Source organism: Podarcis melisellensis (genome assembly GCF_964234715.1).
Source record: "Podarcis melisellensis genome assembly, chromosome: 10".
In the NCBI taxonomy this organism is placed as follows: domain Eukaryota; kingdom Metazoa; phylum Chordata; class Lepidosauria; order Squamata; family Lacertidae; genus Podarcis; species Podarcis melisellensis.
Genome location: NC_138542.1, coordinates 19,903,825 through 19,925,004, shown reverse-complemented (window position 1 = coordinate 19,925,004; position 21,180 = coordinate 19,903,825). Strand labels below are relative to the sequence as shown.

General features: G+C 46.2%; 2 protein-coding genes across 14 annotated transcripts in view; one reads left to right on the top strand and one right to left on the bottom strand.

Moving 5' to 3' along the window:
• Window positions 1-21,180, top strand: part of LOC309379588 (uncharacterized protein) — a gene marked incomplete at its 5' end in the record, with an annotated part of 26,125 nt that extends 4,945 nt beyond the window's left edge. The window contains 2 exons of the mRNA XM_081928868.1: window positions 15,616-15,760; window positions 21,070-21,180. Of these exons, the coding sequence (XP_081784994.1) occupies window positions 15,616-15,621 (6 nt within the window). The 3' untranslated portion in view covers window positions 15,622-15,760; window positions 21,070-21,180. The remainder of the gene's footprint in view (window positions 1-15,615; window positions 15,761-21,069) is intronic.
• The window catches only part of CADPS2 (calcium dependent secretion activator 2), a 349,563-nt gene continuing 345,152 nt past the window's right edge, over window positions 16,770-21,180 (bottom strand). For all 13 annotated transcript variants that reach the window (XM_081928821.1, XM_081928827.1, XM_081928826.1 and 10 more), the window contains 2 exons: window positions 20,892-20,996; window positions 16,770-17,743 (listed from right to left, as the gene is read on the bottom strand). In XM_081928821.1, coding sequence (XP_081784947.1) covers window positions 17,573-17,743; window positions 20,892-20,996 — 276 coding nt within the window. In that variant the 3' untranslated portion in view covers window positions 16,770-17,572. The remainder of the gene's footprint in view (window positions 17,744-20,891; window positions 20,997-21,180) is intronic.

The following is a 21,180-nucleotide window of genomic DNA, read 5'->3' as shown; positions in this document are numbered from 1 at the left end:
CCTTAAAGAAGCTCAAGAATTTTACTTTTTGAAATATGGCAACCTACCATTGGAACACGAGACAAGCTTCACTCAGGACATGCCTGTGAATTTAGGGTCGAAGACAGTACAGTATTGCATTTTATTGTATTACAGTTTGGAGTCTGCAATTAACTGCAATGTATAAGAAACTGAAGAAGCACGGACAATGCAAAATCGCACAGCATGTAACAGAGCGCATTGCCGCGGCTGCTACAGCAGGCAGAAAGGTCCGTCAAGACCCCCCAGCAATTTTCAAGTGGTCTGTGGGGCAGAAAGGTCTGGGGACCCCTGACTTCGAATGAAAGAAGCCTGAACGTCGGAATTCGTTCTGAGTACTAGAACTGAATTGAACTCCCAGCCCTTCAACACACCCCAATGCTGCCTTTGTTATCCGCCCCTCTGCGCCTTTCTAAATTACATATCTTATGTAACCTGGAGGGGGAGAGAAGAGGAAAGCAGCTTTATCTGCGCTCCACGTACAGACTGAGTCCAGCCAGATTGACTCCGAAATAAGCCCCAGTGAGCACAACGGGTCTCACCCAGAACTAACATTCTCTTGTTGCATGGTTGCACGGAAGTTGTGTCTCGCTTTACGCCGTCTCTCTCTCTCTCTCTCTCTCTCTCTCTCTCTCTCTCTCTCTCTCTCTCTCTCTCTCTCTCTCTCTCTCTCTCTCTCTCTCCTCTCTCTCTCTCTCTCTCTCTCTCTCTCTCTCTCTCTCTCTCTCTCCTCTGCTTTTCTTGCTCACTTACGTTTACTTGTGGTCGAAGCCCTCTCCCTCTGGGCTTTTCATTAGCAGGCAAACGCATCGCAACCTCAGGGCAATATCTGAACCCAGAGGCGATTAGATCGCCAATATCACCAAAGGCACGAGCTTCGCGCCGCTTCCCATCGCGGGCAGCTGGGAATCCGAAGGAGCGCGCCCCTTCAGTCGGAAGGGCCGCTTTCTGCCCAGGGTGTGGGCGAGACCTCGCCTTCCGAGGGGGTAACCTGAACTTGACATCTACGCTTCTGGTGAAGGATCGCATAACCGCCTTTTCCCACTTGGTGGGGGTATTTCCCCCCCCTCATTGCTAAAGACAGCGCGGATAGCGGTTAGAGCGCCTGGGAGAGCAGGGTTCAAATCCCTACTCGCCAGGAAGCTCACTGGGTGACCAGTGTCTCAGCCTAACCTACCACAAAGGGTTGTTGTGGAGAGCGGGAGAATCCTGTACGCCCCCTCGAAGAAAGGTGAGATAGAAATGCAGTCAATAAAAACTATTAAAATAGAGCAGGCATAGGCAAACTCGGCCCTCCAGATGTTTTGGGACTACAACTCCCATCATCCCTAGCTAACAGGACCAGTGGTCAGGGATGATGGGAGTTGTCCCAAAACATCTGGAGGGCCGAGTTTGCCTATGCCTGAAATTAAGGACGTGTCTAGGATTTGTAGAACCCGAGATGTGAGGCAAATGGGCAAGGCCCTATTCTCATTTGTTTAGGGAGAAACTTTTAGCTGTTTGTATGAAGTATTTATTTTGCCCCCTCCCAGAAATAAAAATAAATTCCGGATGCCCATGCCCACACAATAATCTTCCACACCTTGGGCTATGGCAGCAAGAGGAAACTTTCTGCAAGGTTCCCAGCCTCTCGGCAAGACAGAGGAGTGGTGAGGTGGGTGGCTGGGTATTTATTGCCCCCCCTTTGGAAAGCCAGTTCCACCAAAGCAAGAAATAGACGCCTTCGCCTTCTCTCAAAGTCAAAAGGCAGCAGAAACGCACGTCTAGTCTGCCGCGTCCACGTCAAAGAGGAAATTGGCAAGCCTGAACGCTGCACCTGAACTCCATCTGTCCAGCTCAGGGAAAGAATTGCTCCACTGTGGAAGTGTATGGTGAAAAATAAGTCCTATCAAAAGCAGCAGCAAAAAACAAACAAAAAAAACCCCAAGAAAAACACCAACACCCAGCGCTGCGTGCGCTAAAATATGTTTATCTGATTGTGAAAGGCGAGCTGAATTTACGCACTTGCATCTGAGTTCTAGAATAAAGGTAAAAGCAATCCCGCTGTTGCAAATAAGTAAGAGAGAGAGAGTGTGTGTGTATTTTCCCCCCTGCAGGATGTGTGAGAGTCCACAGTGAACCGCCGGCCCTGTTACCCCGATCCAGCTGCGGGAGAGAGGTCTGCGCTTTTGACACGGTTTCACCTGCCCCGGTTGATCCAGGCGCGCCTTCGGAGCGCATCAACGGCTGTCAGGCCCAGGTCGCCAGACGCGCGTTCGCAAAAGGCTCTGAAACCCAGAGAGGATTGAAAGGCAAACTAAACAGAGCCGATGCAGCGATTGCTGCGCTTTTGGAAACCCAGCCCCTCACGAACCACCTGCTAACCAAGCCGGACCACAAAGCCTACAAAAGACATCTTTCCTTGGGCGCTTGGTTCCGCGTAAGCGTGAGCATGAACTCAGACTTGCAGCCGTCCGGAGAGATTTAGAGATTGGGCTCCAGACAAAGGGGTGAGACGGTGTGGGGGGGGGAACCACACGCACACACACAAATGACGATCCACGGGACAATAAACTTCAGGACTTTCATCCAGTGTATAAAATAAATGGCGTGCTCATGAAACTGTGGATGGCACTAAATCACTAAGTCACAAACGCTGAAGCGTGGACAACAGAAATCGGCCCTGCCAGCTCTTATAGAAGAACCAACATTCATTTTCCTCTGCTCAGGGGCGGAACATGTCACTGCCCTCCAACGTTTGAAGGCATCATTTATAATCGTCATTCTCACTCGGATACCTATTTAGACATAAATGTAAAGGTAAAGGGACCCATGACCATTAGGTCCAGTCGTGGCTGACTCTGGGGTTGCGGCGCTCATCTCGCTTTATTGGCCGAGGGAGCCGGCGTACAGCTTCCGGGTCATGTGGCCAGCATGACTAAGCTGCTTCTGGCGAACCAGAGCAGCGCACGGAAACGCCGTTTACCTTCCCGCCGGAGCGGTGCCTATTTATCTACTTGCACTTTGACGTGCTTTCGAACTGCTAGGTGGGCAGGAGCAGGGACAAAGCAACGGGAGCTCACCCCATTGCGGGGGTTCGAACCGCCGACCTTCTGATCAGCAAGTCCTAGGCTCTGTGGTTTAACCCACAGCGCTGCTCGCGTCTTTAGACATATGGGCTACTAATTTATGTTTCAAGTCAGAACTGATGGAATATTCCCATCGTTAATGTCAGCTGACACAAAAAGCCTGCTCTATTTGTAACGAATTTTTTTTTAAAAAAATAATAATGTTAAAGGGGGTCCCCAGTGCTTTTTTCTGGAGAAAAAGGTGGGGGAACTGACCAATACGTTTGCTTATTACCAGCCCAGTGACAGTGCCAGACCAACCACCCCCTGCCAGGGGCAAAATGTAAGATATTATTAATAATTTGGATTAGAAATTGTCAAAACTTTGATTACAGATATGGGTGGATTTTTGGCTCATTGGGTGCATATTCCAGCACCCCCAGGCAAAATAAATAAATAAAATAATTATTTAATTGAAAAAAGGTAAGGGAACTCAGACCCCCCCAGGTCCTGCTCAAAAAATCCCCTTCTCCCACGCAATACATTTTGTTCTGCTTGAGTTGGAGCAGCAAACCGTGCCTCCTCATAGGATTCAAGGCTGACCAAATTATTTTGGCCCTGGGGCAATAAATCACCCATATCACCATCAGTGGCCACTGCAGCCAGGAACCTCCACTCTAATGAGAGTTGCTACCATCTTGTCTTGTAAGAAATCACTGCAATTTGGGCATTTGAAAGGCAGCAGTGGCAGGACATTTTCTGGACCAGCGCTGGGTGCTGACGTGGGTCTTGCAGCATGGCCTTAAAATACCTCAGCCAGTTTTCAACGCATTAATGCATTGCTTATGTAGTTTAAAATTGGCTTTCTTGGTCCCCTTGATGTCCCCTAGACATCCGTACTCGGCAGCACATTCCATTGAGATCAATAGCACCTCCTCCCAAGTAAACGCGGTGCAGATCAAGGGATCAGCTATGACTGTCAGTAACTCCCATGCCAGTCTCAACCCTGCTAATGTCATATTCCCAGGGAATATTCAGGTCAAGTATACTTCTGTCAATATCCCCTGTATCAATAACAACTCTCTCACGGATACTGCTCACTGCCAGCCACTCTCTAGTCTAAAGCCACTCTAGGTGATGGATTCACTGAATAAGTGACCATGCTCTTGTCCCTTTACCAGGTATGCAGGAGAGGGGATTTCTACACTTGCTGAAATATGATTATGATTTACAAGTTGCCTTATACCCAAAGGTCTTAGGCACCTTACACGGTAAACAAATATTTCAAACATAAAACAGTGATAACTAAATGATCATACGAAACAACCCCCACAAAAACACATTCCTCCCTCCCTCCATAAAATTGGTACCCTCTCCTGCTATATATCAGACATCTATTATGTCTTCTGCATCTGCTGAAGACATTTATCCTTCAACAAGCCACCCAATTAGCTTGTTGACTCTGTATTGGCTATGAAATTGTTGTCATATATGAATTAGTACCTAAATACACAGTATATATGTGTGTGTTATGAAATAGCTTCGAGATATTTCACTTAATTCATGAATTGCTTCCTACAAAGTGATAATGAGGCCATCGCAAAGCAATCACCATAAAACAGCAAGCAGTTAAAAAACGTTCACTGAACAAGAGAGAGACAGACAGACTGACAGACCATTCAAATGCTTAGGCGTATTAAAGAAGACTTAGCCTGGTGCAAATGCGATGCCAGACTTTGACACAACAATTAAAGGGGCGGGAACTTCCCTGCAATCCTTCCCTAACAAACAGGCAAGGATTGGATGTTCTCTGCAGGCATATGTGACAACTCCCAGTGAATATGGTGGGGCCAAAGCTGGAAGGCTGAGGTATTGAGGAGTGATGTTTTAAACCAAGCAGCTCTCACAACTCAGGGTGAAATGCTCAGCACACTTTTGTTGTTGTTTAGTCGTTTAGTCGTGTCTGACTCTTCGTGACCCCATGGACCAGAGCACGCCAGGCACTCCTGTCTTCCACTGCCTCCCACAGTTTGGTCAAACTCATGCTGTTAGTTTTGAGAACACCATCTAACCATCTCGTCCTCTGTCGTCCCCTTCTCCTTGTGCCCTCCATCTTTCCCAACATCAGGGTCTTTTCCAGGGAGTCTTCTCTTCTCATGAGGTGGCCAAAGTATTGGAGCATCAGCTTCAGGACCTGTCCTTCCAGTGAGCACTTAGGGCTGATTTCCTTAAGAATGGATAGGTTTGATCTTCTTGCAGTCCATGGGACTCTCAAGAGTCTCCTCCAGCACCATAATTCAAAAGCATCAATTCTTCGGCAATCAGCCTTCTTTATGGTCCAGCTCTCACTTCCATACATCACTACTGGGAAAACCATAGCTTTAGCTGGTAAAACCCTAATATAACTCAGTGGGGCTTGTTTCCAAACACAGGTTCTGGCTGATGGTCAGTCTCCTTATCAGGCTTCTAGTTTCCTCTTCTTTTGCATCTAGACACCCCAGATGCAATCCTGGCTGCAATGTAACACTCCCTTGAATGGCCACACATCAGTGAATGGCAAATGCTGACTTGCAGGTGTTCCTCTCAACAACCCCGAGACACAGCTCTTCTGAGACGATATTAGAAAAATGAATTTTTGACTAATGCAGACATGATGACTTCAATTCCAACCAAGCTTTCTCTCTCACACACTCTTCTTGCTTTGCTTGATTAAGAGTTCTAAAAGACACAAAGGCTTGCTCTCTATCATAAGGCATTTTGGTTGGTCATAAGAAAGGGTGTTGTTGTTTTTTAATCGTTCAAAAGAAAAGTGGCATTTTATTTTATTTAACATAAACTTACATTCTGCTTGAGTGTAAGAAAATCTCTAAGCGCTTTACAGAAAAGAAAGAAAAATCTCTAAGTGGTTTATTTTATAAAATATATTTAAAAAATATAAAAACTTTAAAAATACTGAAAATATAAAAATTGTTGATAAAAATATATACGGAATATATTAAAAAATGATTAAGATCAACAGGAGCTAAAAAGAAATAAAAACACATATAACTTCTACATGTCTGCATGTTTAAGCAGGCACACAGAGGAGTAGAGAAGGTACAGTGGTACCTCGGGTTAAGAACTTAATTCGTTCTGGAGGTCTGTTCTTAACCTGAAACTGTTCTTAACCTGAAGCAACACTTTAGCTAATGGGGCCTCCTGCTGCCGCTGCACCGCCAGAGCATAATTTCTGTTCTCATCCTGAAGCAAAGTTCTTAACCTGAGGTAGTATGTCTGGGTTAGTGGAGTCTGTAACTTGAAGTATATGTAACCTGAAGCATATGTAACCTGAGGTACCACTGTACTTCCCTCCCTGATGTCAATAGACAGGGAGTTCCAAAGTGTGGGTGCTGCGACACCAAAATATAAATTTATGACACATGTTAATCAAGTATTATGTGGCCCCTAGAACAGTGCCGGTTTGGCAGATTGTAGTGGTCAAGAGGGCATTTATACAGTACAGTGGTACCTCGGGTAAAGAATTTAATTCGTTCCAGAGGTCAGGTCTTAACCTGAAACTGTTCTTAACCTGAAGCACCACTTTAGCTAATGGGGCCTCCTGCTGCCGCCACGCCGCTGGAGCATGATTTCTGTTCTCATCCTGAAGCAAAGTTCTTAACCCGAGGTACTATTTCTGGGTTAGCAGAGTCTGTAACCTGAAGCATATGTGACCGAAGGTACCACTGTAAGTTGATCCTGCAACAAAACTGGTCCCAATTCATTTAGGGCTTTATATGCGATTAGTAAACCCTTGAATCTGGCCCAGTAGCAATTGGACAATCAGTGCGCATCTCTGAGCAGTGGTGTTGCATGCTGGCAGAGTCTTACTGTGTCGCGAAACAATGCAAAGTGAATTACTATGTCGCCAAAGGATGCAGGTACAAAAAGTGTGTCACCAACATGAACAGTTCGGAAAGCTCTGGTCTGAACGACTGTGGACAAACTCTCTTGGTCAATGAATGGCTGTAGCTATTGCACCTCACACAGCTTGTAGCAGGTGCTTCTAACCACTGAAGCCAGCTGGCCCATAGAAGCAAGTTGCACGGGGCGCCAGGGTGCCAAGTTCTGGAGGGCACCAGGGAAGAGGCGGAGGCTGGATGCAGCGCCTCCCAGCATCAGCTTGCCCCCCTTGCCCGCCTCGCTGAAACAGCGCTGTGCCCAGAGCCTTTCGCCTCTTCCCCGCCGGAGGAGCCGCCCTCCAGCCGCTGGCTGCCTCCTCCAGCCCCACAAAGCTGCCAGCAGCGCCGTAAAAAGGTCAGCAACTCTGGGAAACTCCAGCGCCGGAGGGATCTTTGTACCACGGCGCCGTGGATATATTTAAGACGGCCCTGCTCCCTGGGTTTCCAGTGACAGAGCTGGATCAGTTTTTAACCCCCAAGGCACACCTAGTAACATCACCTGCCTCTTCATCTGTGTACTTCATTTGATGGGTTTCGCTCTGAGCAAAGCTTATTTAGTTTGCATGCAGAGGATTGGCAAATGGCTTCATGACTTCATTGTCCCTGTTGCAAAATCAGAGGTTGCCCTTTCTTCCTCCTCCACTGGCACAGAAACCCTTGTATGGAATTATTACTACAGCAAGATGTCAAGAAGAGGTGGCATTAGCAGCTGAAGGGAAAATAATACGGCCTTAAGTCGCAGGGCCAGAAGACAGGAAACGGAACCTTCTATCCTAGTGGTTCTCAGCATCTTTTTTTCTGGGCCACGCTTTCCGAGGAAACATTTGCTCGCACCACACCGATTTTTCAATTGACAAGGAATGCATTGGAAAACAAAAAGAAGTGCCTGACTGGTCACACAGAACACAACTACTTTATAGTATGATCACTTGACTTCCAGAAAGTATCCAACAATGCAGCTTCCTCCCACACTTGCCAGCCTCTCCTGCCACACCAGTGTGGCACGCCAAACCCTTTGAGAGCCACTGTTCTATCCCATCATGCCACTGCCACACGGGATACCCACATCTCCGTGGGATGTGAGACACAGTGCAGTCAAATACAACATTCCTAGAGGGGACATAAAAAGAGGGTGTCTGGACCAGCCAGTCGGAATTTCCTGTTTCCTCCTGGGCTGGGAGAGACTTCCTTTGCATGTGACCAGAGGTGGGCGAGGCCTCACCTGTGCAGGTAACAAAATACCTCAGGGGAGGCAGACATATCTCTCTCTCTGACTCCATTCATCGAAGAGGCAACATCTTCTTAGCCTAAGATGCTCCCTTGCCCCCTGCAAATATATAAGATCCATTCCCCCTCCCCAGCACACTTTCAGTAATTAAAGGCCATTTATCTTACTCCAATACCTTGGCCACCTCATGAGAAGAGAAGACTCCCTTGAAAAGGCCCTTGTGTTGGGAAAGATGGAGGGCACCAGGAGAAGGGGATGAGAGAGGACGAGATGGTTGGACAGTGTTCTTGAAGCTACAAACATGAGTCTGACCAACTGCGGGAGGCAGTGGAAGACAGAAGTGCCTGGCGTGCTCTGGTCCATGGGGTCACGAAGAGACGGACACGACTAAACAACTAAACAACAACATCTTACTTGCATACAACTACTAATTATCAATAAAATACAAAGATAGCTAACTGATCAGGGCACCTCTCAGGCAGAAATTAAACAGGTTCACCAGCTCAGTTCTGCATATCCATGCCTGGAAATGTTTCCTGTTGCTACTTTTCTGTCTTTCACTCCAACGGTAAAGACAGAAGAGCTCAGAAAGGGAGGAAAAAGGACAGTCACTCTAGAACAGAAGCCTGTGAAAAGGGGCGTAACTTTGAGGACAATGAAGTAAAACCTTGAAACCTAAAGCACATTCATTCAGAAGCAGGTCTCTTTTTAGCGGAGCTTGCTTCTGAGTAAACATGCATATGAGCAACCATTTGAAAGCTGTGGTTCTTTGTAGACAGAGAAAATAAATCTTTGGTTTAACCAAGTCTTGGCTCCCCCAGCCCTCACACCTATCTCTAAGAGTCAAGTCTTGGAACATGGGGCCATAATGAGAAAAAATAAGGCCTTTGGGCATTGCAGAGTGCCTTCCTCTCATCGATGTGGTGTAGTCATTAAGAGTTTTGGTTAGACTAGGGCCTGGGAGACCAGGGTTCAAAACCCCTCTCAGCTATGCTGGGTGACCTTGGTTCAGTTGTTGTCTCTCGGCACAACCTACTTCAGAAGGTTGTTGTGAAGATAAAATGGAAGTTTGGGTGGGGAAAACCATGCACACTTCCTAGAGAAAAGGTAATAACACAGAAAGAAAATGATCAAAGCCAAGGGTGCCTTCTTGAATAAAATATTTGGAGCCCCAAGTAAGCCCTGCCCCAACAAAATCAACCACAAGATGTGGCACACCCCATTTCAGTGGCAATGCCCATCAACTTTGGGGCTTCTCTCGAGTGGGCTCCTGTGACTGAAGCATTTTAGGACCCCCCATCAAACAGGTATACACAGACATTTAGGATCAGGCAGCATAGTTTCTCACCAGGCTTGCCTGCTTTAACAAAAGTTCACTTGTTGGGGGGGGGGGCAACAGGTATATGTGAGGGTTGCAGATGTAGTATGGGGAAAGAGGAAACCACAAAAGGGTGGGTGGGAAAGCACTGTGATGCTCAGAAATAAGGGGGTCGCCCTTCGGAACGCCCTCCCATCAGATGTTAAGGAAATAAACAACTACAGTATCTGACTTTTAAAGGTAAAGGGACCCCTGACAGTTTGGTCCAGTAGTGACCGACTCTGGGGTTGCGACGCTCATCTCACTTTATTGGAGCTCACCCCGTCGCGGGGATTCGAACCGCTGGCCGGCAAGTCCTAGGCTCTGTGGTTTAACCCCACAGTGCCACCCCTGTCCCTAAGACATCTGAAGGCAGCCCTGTTTAGGGAAGTTTTGAATGTTTGATTCTATTTTTAATATTTAATAATATTTAATAATCCTCAATGATCCTACCGGGTTCTGTTGGTTTCAGTGCTGTCCAAGAACGCGCAGGACTGCAGCTCCGACAACCTGCGAGGAAGTCAACTGCACAGTCCTTCTGTCTTTAGTCCTGAAAGAGATTCCAGAAAGCGGGGAGAGGGTGCTGATAGAAAACCCGCTGGTCTCTGAAATCGCCCAGCAGAAAGTTTCTTTTAACGAGCTTCCCGCGGGGCCTGCGCTTTGCGCCTTAGCGCGCAGAACGCGCCAGAGGAAGCCTCCATCCCGGGAAAGGATCCCCTGGGCTTTTCGCTCTTAAAGCCAGGTGTGATCTTACAGGGAGTTGGCCTAGGTCAAGGTGGTCCTTCCGAATCCGAAATGCTCTGAATATCGAGGGAGAGAGCTTATTTCTAAGCGGCAGAGCTGGCGGTGATGATCCTGCCCGGACACTTGCGCCTGGGAAGCCCTTTTAAGCCAACAAGCCTCAGGTGTGAAAAAAGCGCAATGGCTACGTGGCGGGCGTGGCTTGGCCTGTCGGCTTGGGAAAAGGCGCCGTTCGGGAGGGAATGGCGGTGTAAACCCTTGGCGTTCCCCAGGAGTCCTGGGGAAGGGCCCGCCTGCGCCCCACGGTTATTTGGGTCTCCTTCAGCGGGGAATCCGGGTAAGTATGAGTGAAGCGCTTCGGGGCCCAGCGTTGGCACGAGGCGCCAAGAAGCGGAGCAGGAGTTTCCTTCCGAGCCGGTGCAGGGCGCCAAACCTGGCCTGGCGCCTCTCTTTTCGTCTGAGCCCCGGGCCCAAGGGCTCCGGCCTGGGAGCAGGTCGCCCGCCTTCGTGGCCGGGCGCGCGTTGGTTTCGAGGCAGCTATGGTTGATCCGCAGCGGGGCTGAGGACGGGTGGCCACCTGTCCTGTATGATACAAGATTGTCCCGTATTTCAATGTAAAAAGCTGCATCCTGTATTGATTCAGAGTTTTGTCCTGTGATTCAGGTCTTCTCTATCTTTATCTCTCTGCCAAGTTAGGGACCCTCTCCAAATGCGTGTGTTGGAAAGGGTGTGTGAAAGGTTATGTTTTTAAGCTCTGCGTAGCCAAGTGCAGATAGATCTACAAATTCATGGGTATGTGTGCACAACGGAGCTTTTTTTAAGGGAACCACCGAAAAAAACGCCGGCTGCCCATCAAATGCACGCCATTTTAGGAAGACCCCAAAATTGTTGAGCTTTCCTTTTTAGGGAAACCCGAAAGTTGCTGAACTTTTTTTTTAGACAACTCCCAAAGTTTTTCAGCTTTTTAAAAGGAAACCACCCCCAAAACACATTTTTTTGATTGACCAAGACAAAACACCGCCTTTTGGAAATTCTCCTCCGACGTCAGTTCTGCCCTTGAAATCCCGTCAATGTCTGGGAAAATCTGGACGTATGGCAGCCCTGCTATGGGTTGTTTTGAAGTCGCTTCAGCACCATATGAAAAAAAATCACCGCAACCACCCGGTCCCATCCTGTGCAGAACAACCCTAGAGCCACGGGCGCTGCACCTGGCAACAGGTGTTTCTCTGGCAAGAAGCAACTAGTTGAGTCCCCCGCATCCCCTTCCAACCTCCCCTCATTTGCCTTGGGGAAGGTCCTGCTTGACCTCGGGTGCCCAGCTTCCGGGGCGACTTGGGAATCCATATTTCCCTCCCTGCCTGGTCTCGCTATGGCCGGAAGTAACAGACAGCTGGACAAGGGAGAAATCCAGGATTTTAGGGTAGCTGTGATAGGACAACCACATGTAACCCCCCACCCAAAGTAGGAGCATAGGGAAAGAGTTTGTGTACGCTTTTTCTAGTTCACATCTTATTTCATGAGGATTTATTATTATTATTATTATTAAATAGTTTTGGGGTGTGTTTTTTTTACATTAAAAGGGGAAGTGCCCCTCCCTGCAAGTTAGTGAATCAAGAGTTGTTGAACAGTGGCATAGATTGCCTTGGGACTCCTTTGCTGGGGATATGTAAGGAGAAACTGGCCCATCACGAAGGCTGTAGTTCAGGCTTCTCCAACCAGGTGCCCTCCAGGGATACTGGATTTCAGCTCCCATCAGCCCTGACCATTGGCTCTGCCAGCTGGGGCTGATGAGCTTTGCAGGCCTGAGCCAAGTTGGGGAAGGCTGTTGGATCCTGTCTTGAGTAGCGGGTTGGACTAGATCACCCTATCTGAACCTTTTGTCTCCAGATGTTACTGGACATCATAATTCACAATTATGATGACAATTCCCATCATCCATCATTGGGCCATGCTGGCTGGGGCTGATAGGAATTGTAGTCCAGTGACACCTGGGGGGCCCAAAGTTGGAAAAGGCTGCGTTATGACATCCAAGGTCCCATCCAACTCCTATGGTTTGAAAACACTGAGTGTTGAGTTTGCTGCTGCTAGCCATTGAAAGCTGCTGCATACCATTGAGTGCAGAGTCTGACCTAGGAGGGGTCAGAACCTCAGAGGAGGCAATTTAAAGGGTTTGGTTTTTGGTGCAAGCAGAGGGGTGTTTTGAGTTGTGGATTTGGGGCTGGACTAATCCAGCCATAGACCTACCTGCAAGATTAACACTGGGCTGAATTGGAAGCCTAAGCTTTCACTCAGCTACAGCTTGACTCCTGTTGGGGATAATGGACAATTTGGATTGGCAAGGTAATTGAAGAAATGCTTTGATATCACATTTCCCCACATGATCAGGGCAAGAGTTAGAAAGGGCACGGGCTCCTGTCTTTGCTGCTAACTTTTGTTTGGAGGGAGTATTATTATTATTATTATTATTATTATTATTATTATTATTATTTACATTTCTACCTCTCCTTTCCTCCAAAGAGCTCAAACTGGCACACGTGGTTTCTCTCTCCCTTTTTAAAGACCCACAAAAAAGCAAGAGACCAGAGTCTCTTCTGACTCAGGCTGGGATGGAGAAGACAAAAACATCAAAAGGAACAGGATAGCTCGGTTGGTTAGAGAATGGTGCTGATAATGCCAAGGTTGCAGGTTCAGTCCCCATATGGGACAGCGGCATATTCCTGCATTCCAGTGTTAGAAACTCGGATATATAAGCTAGGCGCCAAAGGACTTCATAAACCAGGGTTACAGTTGCCAAAATACCTAGTTGCCGTTTTGGGGCCAGGCAGCATCATTGACCAACTATCAACTATCAAGGACCAGACTCAAGTCAAGGGCCCACCAATACCTGGGTTCAATTTAAGGTTAATTGTCTCCCTTTGTTAAGAGGAACTGAAAAAGGAAATGGAAAGATGGAGTCAGAGGAATGGCTCCTGGACTGGTAGAAAGAAATATGGAATCTGATGCTGAGATTATGGATCCCTTTTCAGAGTCCCAACAGTGCAAATTCCAGAAGGAAGGGGGAATCTAACGCCCCATTTGAAAATTTTGTGCACGTATTGGCTATGTAACCTGCCCTCGGATTTTTAGGGAGAAGGGATGTCAAAATGATGATGATTCTCATGGGCTGGAGGTTCTCTGGCCGCTGCTTAAAGGGGTGAGTAGAATTCAGAACAGGGATACAGTGTATGGTGTAGGTTCTGGGAGGGGGGCATTGGGCAAGATGTACCATCTTGTGTTTTTGGCTACAGCCATCCAGAAGGGAAGAGAAGCTTGAGGCTGAGTTGGTGCTCCTCCTTTCTCCTGTGATGCTTACTCACTTAAAGAGGACTGTGTACAGGCAATGATAACAAGAAGCAGCAGCAGTAAGGCTGGGAGTGGGGAACCCAGGTATTGATGGGCCCTTGACTTGAGTCTGATCCTTGATAGTTGGCCAATGATGCTAATACCTGGCGAGCGCCCTGGGAATACACACAGATGATCAATGTTCAAATAAATTAAAAGGATCTGGGATTCTGTTGGGTTTCTGTGGAGATCTGGAACCATTTGTGCTTTTATAGGTGCTGCCTTTTGCATAACACTTACACAAGGAAGGGTTCTGGAGAATTTGAAGGTCACAAATGCAGGAAATGCTAATGTGCTTTAATGGCCATGGGCGGCACACACCTTGCACCCGGACCGAACTAATTTAAGGAGCTTGCACTTTTGTAGCTTTAAAAGTGGCTGAATTGTAGGAATGGGAAGCAGGTTATTCGGTTAGCTTCCTTCTGGAGGTTTCTCTTTTTCTTTACGTACCAAAGGTCATAAAGTCTTTTCTACAGATCAATTATATCTGGTGTGAGACATTAATGTTGTATAAAGTTGGGGGGAGAAGAGAGGGGTGGTAAAATGTCAGGGCTGAGGGTGTCCTCTCTTCACAACGATCACCATGGCTTTTTAAATAGTCTTTATTTACAGTATTTACAACGGGTCATTAACACATCTTCTCATCCATCAGAGTCACTCAGTTCAGATCTCTGTTGAGGCCTGCAGTTGCCCCTCCAGCAACCCATGCCTTACGCCCTCCTCTTCTCCCATGTCTCAAGAGAGCTGTAGAAAGATTCTGAGCTTGAGCTTAAGCCTTGCTGCTCCTGTGAACTTCCTGGCTCTCTAGCCCTTCCTGCCTCTTCCTCTGCTTCCTCCCACAGCTCTCTCCTCATTATCTCCCTCCCTGTCGGGCACCTCGCCCTCTTCTTCCACTCCCAGGTTCCCCCTCCCTCCGGGGAACTTGAAACCACTGGCTCGTCCCTGACATAAACTTTCATTCTTTTACATGGTGTTAAGGTTGCAAGGTTTTTGTGCCAGCATCACATTCTCTTTCTATTCATTTCTTAGCTTTTCTTGGTGGTGAGAGAGGTTGGGGGACCCAAGGCATAGTTGGTTGACTTCAGTTGGCTGCAGTGAGTACCCCACTGGTTCTCCATATTAATCTTTTTCCTAGTTATTGCTCCTGTCGGGTATAACTACAGTGGTGTCTTTCTTTCTGGTAAGTTTTTGTGTTTTCCCCGGACTCTAATCAAGTTCTTTCTGATCACATGGTTGGAGAAGCTCTTGTAAATTTTGGCTCTGCCACACCACATACAGGCATGTCATCCATATTTACCATCATGCCCTTCCAGATCTAGCAGTAATAATAATAATAATTGATAATTTATTATTTATACCCCACCCATCTGGCTGAGCTTCCCCAGCCACTCTGGGCAGCTTCCAAAAAAATATATTAAAATACTGTAATACATCAAACATTAAAAGCTTCCCTAAACAGGGCTGCCTTCAGATGTCTTTTAAAAGTCTGGTAGTTGTTGTTCTCTTTGACATCTGGTGGAAGGGCGCCACTACCGAGAAGGCCCTCTGCTTGGTTCCCTGTAACTTGGCTTCTCGCAGTGAGGGAACTGCCAGAAGGCCCTCGGCGCTGGACCTCAGTGTCCGAGTAGAATGGTGGGGGTGGAGACTCTCCTTCAGATATACTGGACTAGGCCATTTAGGGCTTTAAAGGTCAGCACCAACACTTTGAATTGTGCTCGGAAACGTACTGGGAGCCAATGTAGGTCTTTCAAGACTGGTGTTATGTGGTCTTGGCAGCTGCTCCCAGTCACCTGCTTGTTCTTCAGTAATCCAGCACAAACCCAATGCCTCAAAGTATAATTGTAGATCTGGTAGTTCTGGAGAGGCTTCTAATACCTGTTTTGTTATTTTGCATATTTCTTGTAGGTCTGATGTCCAGAAGGGTTGGATTCTGGAGCAGTCCTACCACATGTGGGGGTATGTACCTGCAGAGCTGCAACTTCTCCAGCATTTTGGTGAGGTTCCTGGGTGTATCAGCTCCATCTTCCATGGTGTTAGGTACCATCTATAGGTAAGTTTCAAGGTGTGTTCCTTTCTGTTGTCTGAGATAGATTTGAAGGAAGGTTTAGACCACAGTTTAGTCCATTGGATGGAGTGTATTTGGTTACCTATGTCATACTCCCGTTGCTTTTTGATTGAGATTTCTGTGTTGAGCCCCCAAACATTGCGGGAAGGAATAATGATCATCACTTGCTCTATCCCAAAAATCTTTGGCATCTCTTGGTATAATTTGGGAAGGTTATTTCCTGAAGGGAGACCAAAGAGAATGCTAGAGCCCAGACATATTGTCCTCGCCATCCTGTTTGTGAGGACAGTGCAAGAGCACAGAATATTTTATTTGCCCTTTCTCCCACTAAATAGCTCTATTTCAAGTTCTCGAGAGTTCTTGGAGAACGAGGAGTAATTGCCACTTCGAGGAGGAGCCAAGCTCTGCTGAAGTGTAACTTGTTTGCCCTTGTTCAGCGCAGTTTACATGAGCGCTTCAAAACGAAACAAAACAATGAGCTCCTCTCTGGAACTCACTACTTTTCAATCCTTCAAGCCTTTGTGCTCACAGAGCAGCCGCAAAGTTGCGCGACCTGTCTTTGCAAAGAACCGTCGCGTAAGCCACAGTGATTCTGAATTGTTTAAGGAATTCATTGAAGTAAAGCACTTCACTGCTAAATTAAGGCCAGGCATTTAAGGTCACTAGGAACATAAGTAACGCCCGCCCCCAACTTCTTCGCTCAGTGCTCTTTCAGATTACTTTGGAACCATTCAAGCCGTCATCAATAGGCAGAGATGTATGCATTTTATGGGAAGGTATACAAAAGCAGTATGCCTTTTAGAAAAGACATCACCGGAGAATATAGAGATGCAAGTAATTTCTTAAATGAAAAAACTATAGGTTAGGCCACTCAGGTAATTCTTCATATAAACACTTTATCAAATGTTCCAGGGGTCCAGGAAACAATTGCACTTTATTTTTGTAACTGCCCTCTCCTGCCAGCAAAACAAATCACACGCTGGAGGTCGAAGGATTTCAAATATTGCAAACATATTTTAATTTTGGAACTTTGTACAAACGTGGGCTAGATACAGAAGTGGTCATGACAGGAGGGGAAAGGGGGGTTCTTATTGCCTGCAAATTTTCACAGAGACATAGAAATACCGAAGGCAAGTTTCTGGACAATCAACGAGATGAGAAAGTTTTTAAATTTGCAAGAGAGAAGAAGCAACACTTGCAGTGGTGTGTGTGTGTGTTTTTCCCCTGGCAGTCCTTGGAGATCCTCTTGCCTTTTATACAAAGCAAAATCAAAGGACTAGGGACCAAGTTTTTCTTTTAAATGCATGTCTCCTAAGAATGAAGAAAAAGCAAGAGACCGACAACAGAAACAAAACACAACAGCGACAAACCATGGGAAATACATTTTCGGGCTGCAATGAAATGCCTGCTCTGAACAGTTTCCAGTGATGACTGCCTGTAGTATTGCGCAATGTACAATGTCTGCTCTCCCGTCCGGTTACAGGAAGAGAAACGGCAACGCAACAAACAGAAAGGGATGGAGCCCACACTCCATGCTGGCATTCTCAAAAGTGCAAAGCAAAGCTACATAGGAAAATATGCAACCCCCACCCCACCCTGGCCATTGTCTTCAAAATGTCCTCGGCATTAAACACCCCTGCCCCCAATACCACCCCCTTTCCCCCTTTCTAGCCCACCTTTCCTCCCTCACAAGTGGGATGAATTTTACACCATAGCATCGGGGCATTAAGGCAAAACCATAAACGCGAAGTGTGAGGACAAGTTACGGAACAAACACTCATGAGGGGAAGCAGGTGGTCAGCCGTCTTCTTCGTCGCTGTCCTTCATTGTGATGCCTTGAAGTCCGCTCCCATCAGACACAGAGACCGTGGCTTCCTCTACTGTCAGACGGCTGTGGACGGTGTCGTATGTTTTGCTGTTCAGGGTTCCTTCCAGCACGCCCTGCAGCCTGAAGTCTCGATAGGTCTTCTGTAGCGACAAGAGAATATTTTCAGCAAAGGGTCAGTTCTTCTCTTTTGTAGCTCCCTAAAAATGTCAGTCTCATCGAAGGGGGCAGATGGAATGAAGGCCTGATAAAGGGTTGGGAAAAGGTATGTGGAATAGAATTGGCGAATTAACGTGGTTTGCTAAATGGATGCGTAATCCTCACGTGACAATATTGGAAATGTTAACTAATGCTGATGGATAAAAGGAAAAAATGGAATGTGAATTAGAACTATGAAATATAAGCAGTAATAAGGATTAATTATGGAAACATCTAAGAAGGGGGTGGGAAGTCTTTCTGTTGTTGAAAAAGTATTAAATTTGCTCAGTTTTTTAACAAATCCACAACAATATGGAAAATCAAAAAAGAATCAATTGGCAAAAAAAGGGGAATGGTAGGTAAAAAGCAGACTATTGGACTGTTTTGATCACAACAGTCTACCATGGCATCTTCAGAACAGCGTTCACTGAACTGGTGTCCTCCAGATATTCTGGATTACAACTCCCATCAGCCTCTCTGCCAGGTAGCATGATTTTTTTCTGGAAGCTGTAGTCCAGAACATCTGGAGGGCAACAGCTGCTCTGGGGGGCTTAGGATGGCGTCTGTGCCAGCCCTGTATTTGAGATCCTTTAACTCAGTGTTTCCCAAACTTGGGTCTCCAGCTGTTTTCGGGTCTACAGCTTCCACCGTCCCTAGCTAGCAGGACCGGTAATCAGGAATGATGGGAATTGTAGTCCCAAATTAGAGATGTCAAGGATTGGAGCTGGAATGTTCTGGATGGAAATCACATGCTCTTAACCCTAAGCTATGCTTCCTCCTTCAACACAACACACGAGAACGGGATCCCAGCCCCCAAGCCCCAGAGTGTATTGCTGTAGGCAAGGGAGAGCTATTTAAATGCTTTGTTTATGGTGCTAAAAAGCCTGGAAGTAGTTCTCAGTGTAACATCTCCCAACAGAAAGTTCTTTTCCGGTACCTTTCATAGTGTGTGTGTGACAAAAACAGGGAAGAAAACAGCACTCTTTCAAAAAAAAAAAAGTAGCATTCTTTCACATGCTTTCCAAAGAAACGTATCAAACTCTCATCAAGTAATTGCTGTGTCTTGAATGAGCTGGCTCTTAAACTTAATGAGCAACTCTCCAATAGCCTGTGTGGCTTGGGGATGCTTTCTCCTGGAGGTTATCAGGAAGAGCAGCAGCTCTGGGAATCGCTTGCCTTGAGTAAGTACAAATATTTAATTTAATACATGGCTCTGCCGTAACGGTATAGCTCAGGTACAGCACAATTGCCCGAGCAATGGTTCCACCAGCAGATCTGGGCTAATGAAAGACACTGGCCGATTGCTGCAATGTAGGCTGCGTTTCATTGTCACATGCAGCAAAACATACAGGCTTACAAAGGTGTTGGGCTGACAGCCACTGGGAATCAGGACTGTTCTAAAGGCTCTTTTTGCTTTGATCTGCGGAGTTGGGAGAGAACTACCCTGAATACAAAAAGACCGTGCTCTGTTAACCTTAAATCACAAGAATGTTAAAACAGGCGCTTAAAAACAAGATCATTATTGCTTTACATTTCCAAAGTGAAACACATCTTGGATGGTTTACATGTCCTTTAGATGCATGACTGGCTGATTATTCTGAACAGAGGACTATATTTGTCATGATCAACTGCATTAAACCACCATCTGAATACCAAAATACGGCTCCAGATTGAGATCCAGTGCTAACAACTGAGCAAGTGTGCCGAATCGTGGCCCTGCCTGTGGCAGGAATGCCAGAAACACTAGTGCTTCTGAACTGGAAAATAAGACTTCAGTTCGATGTGCAAACTCTTCAGTTGATCGTGCTGAAGGCTTGATCAATTCATCTCTTTTAAACTACTTTTGTAGAATTTTTTTTACTCATGCAAAACTAGTGATCCATATTAATAATAAAAAAAGTTATAAAAATAATTGTAGGAGCTGCAAATGCAATTTAACTCCCCTTTGCTACGTGTATGCACTCACACAAATTCCACTCGGTGGTGCTTGGCCCCTGAAATCACCTTGGTAGCTGTAGGATCCAATTTGCTGGCAGGGGAAATGTTCCCATCAGTCAATCTCCATTTGTGCAGCCTTCCATTTTTGCACCTGATAAGTAGCTGAACAGATTCAGATAGGCCTTCAGACCACTAAATCACCTCACCAATCACTCATTAAGTGGCCTTTTGGGTTTCTGTTCTGCAGTGTTCTGGCCTCCGGGGACATGTTTATTAGACGCTAGCTGCTTGTACAATTTGGCTTATATACACCACTCTAGATTTGCTGGAGTGACTTCCATTGCGAAGCACAGATTCAGCTACTAAACAAATTATTCTTTCTGCCGGTCCCAGATAATTCTAAAAGGCACCTTTTCACTGCAAATAAGATGGGTACTAGTGCATTGCTTTGCTTCAGCCCTTTCAAGCAAGTGCTGTAGCCGGTTCGGTGCAGCTCATAAATCACTGAGACCAAGACCATAAGAACTAATTCAACGTTCCCAATCTCTAGCTGTGTTGGACTAGAACTCCCATCAGCGCCAGCCAAGCTAGCTGATGGGAGCTCTAGTCTCAAAACAGCTGAAGGGTAACAGGTTTGGAACAAGTGATGTAATCTCATCTCAGCTGTGAACTCATTGGGCTGCCCTCCCATTTTTTAAAGTGGAATATCCACCTTACAGGAGTTGAACTTAGGAATGAACTGAAGTGCTTCAAAGCTTTGGGGAAATTGTTATATTGATGCATATGATGCACAATATCTGGGATACAGCAATGTCTGAGCATCTCACCAGACACAAGAAGGCAATTAAAGGCATAACGAAGAGAGATATCTTCCAAGAAATGTGGACCCCATTCTTTAACTATGTTAATGACCAAAATCAAGACCTCCTTATATCAATTACTCAATATTCTCAGTGGAGGGTTACATTAATATGTTTGAATGTTGAATGTGTCAGTTTATGTCTAGAGACAAACATTTGGATGTACTGCTTGGTAAGTATTCAATGGTTACTTAAAAACCAATAAAACTTCTTTTTTTAAAAAAAAAAGCCAGAAGAATTCATTGTTTGCTTTTCTTTTCAATGCTGCGGTGCAATCAAATTCTAATATATTTACCTTCACTATCTTGATGAGAGTCTTCAGCTGATAGATATGAAGCTGCAGTTCTAATCTATCCGCCAGCCACACGCATATGATTTTCATAGAGTTACTGTACCATTGCTGTTAAGAAAAAAGAAGAGGCAGTAAATATATAGAGAGAGATATGTCCTGTCCGCCATTATTTATTTAGCAGATCTGGCGACGAGAGGCAAATTGGACCCTTCAAACGGGCTGCAAATCAGCCCTTGAAGTCAACGATGCCTTGATCCCGGTCAGTAAAACGGCAAGTGTCGTTGCTAGGAAA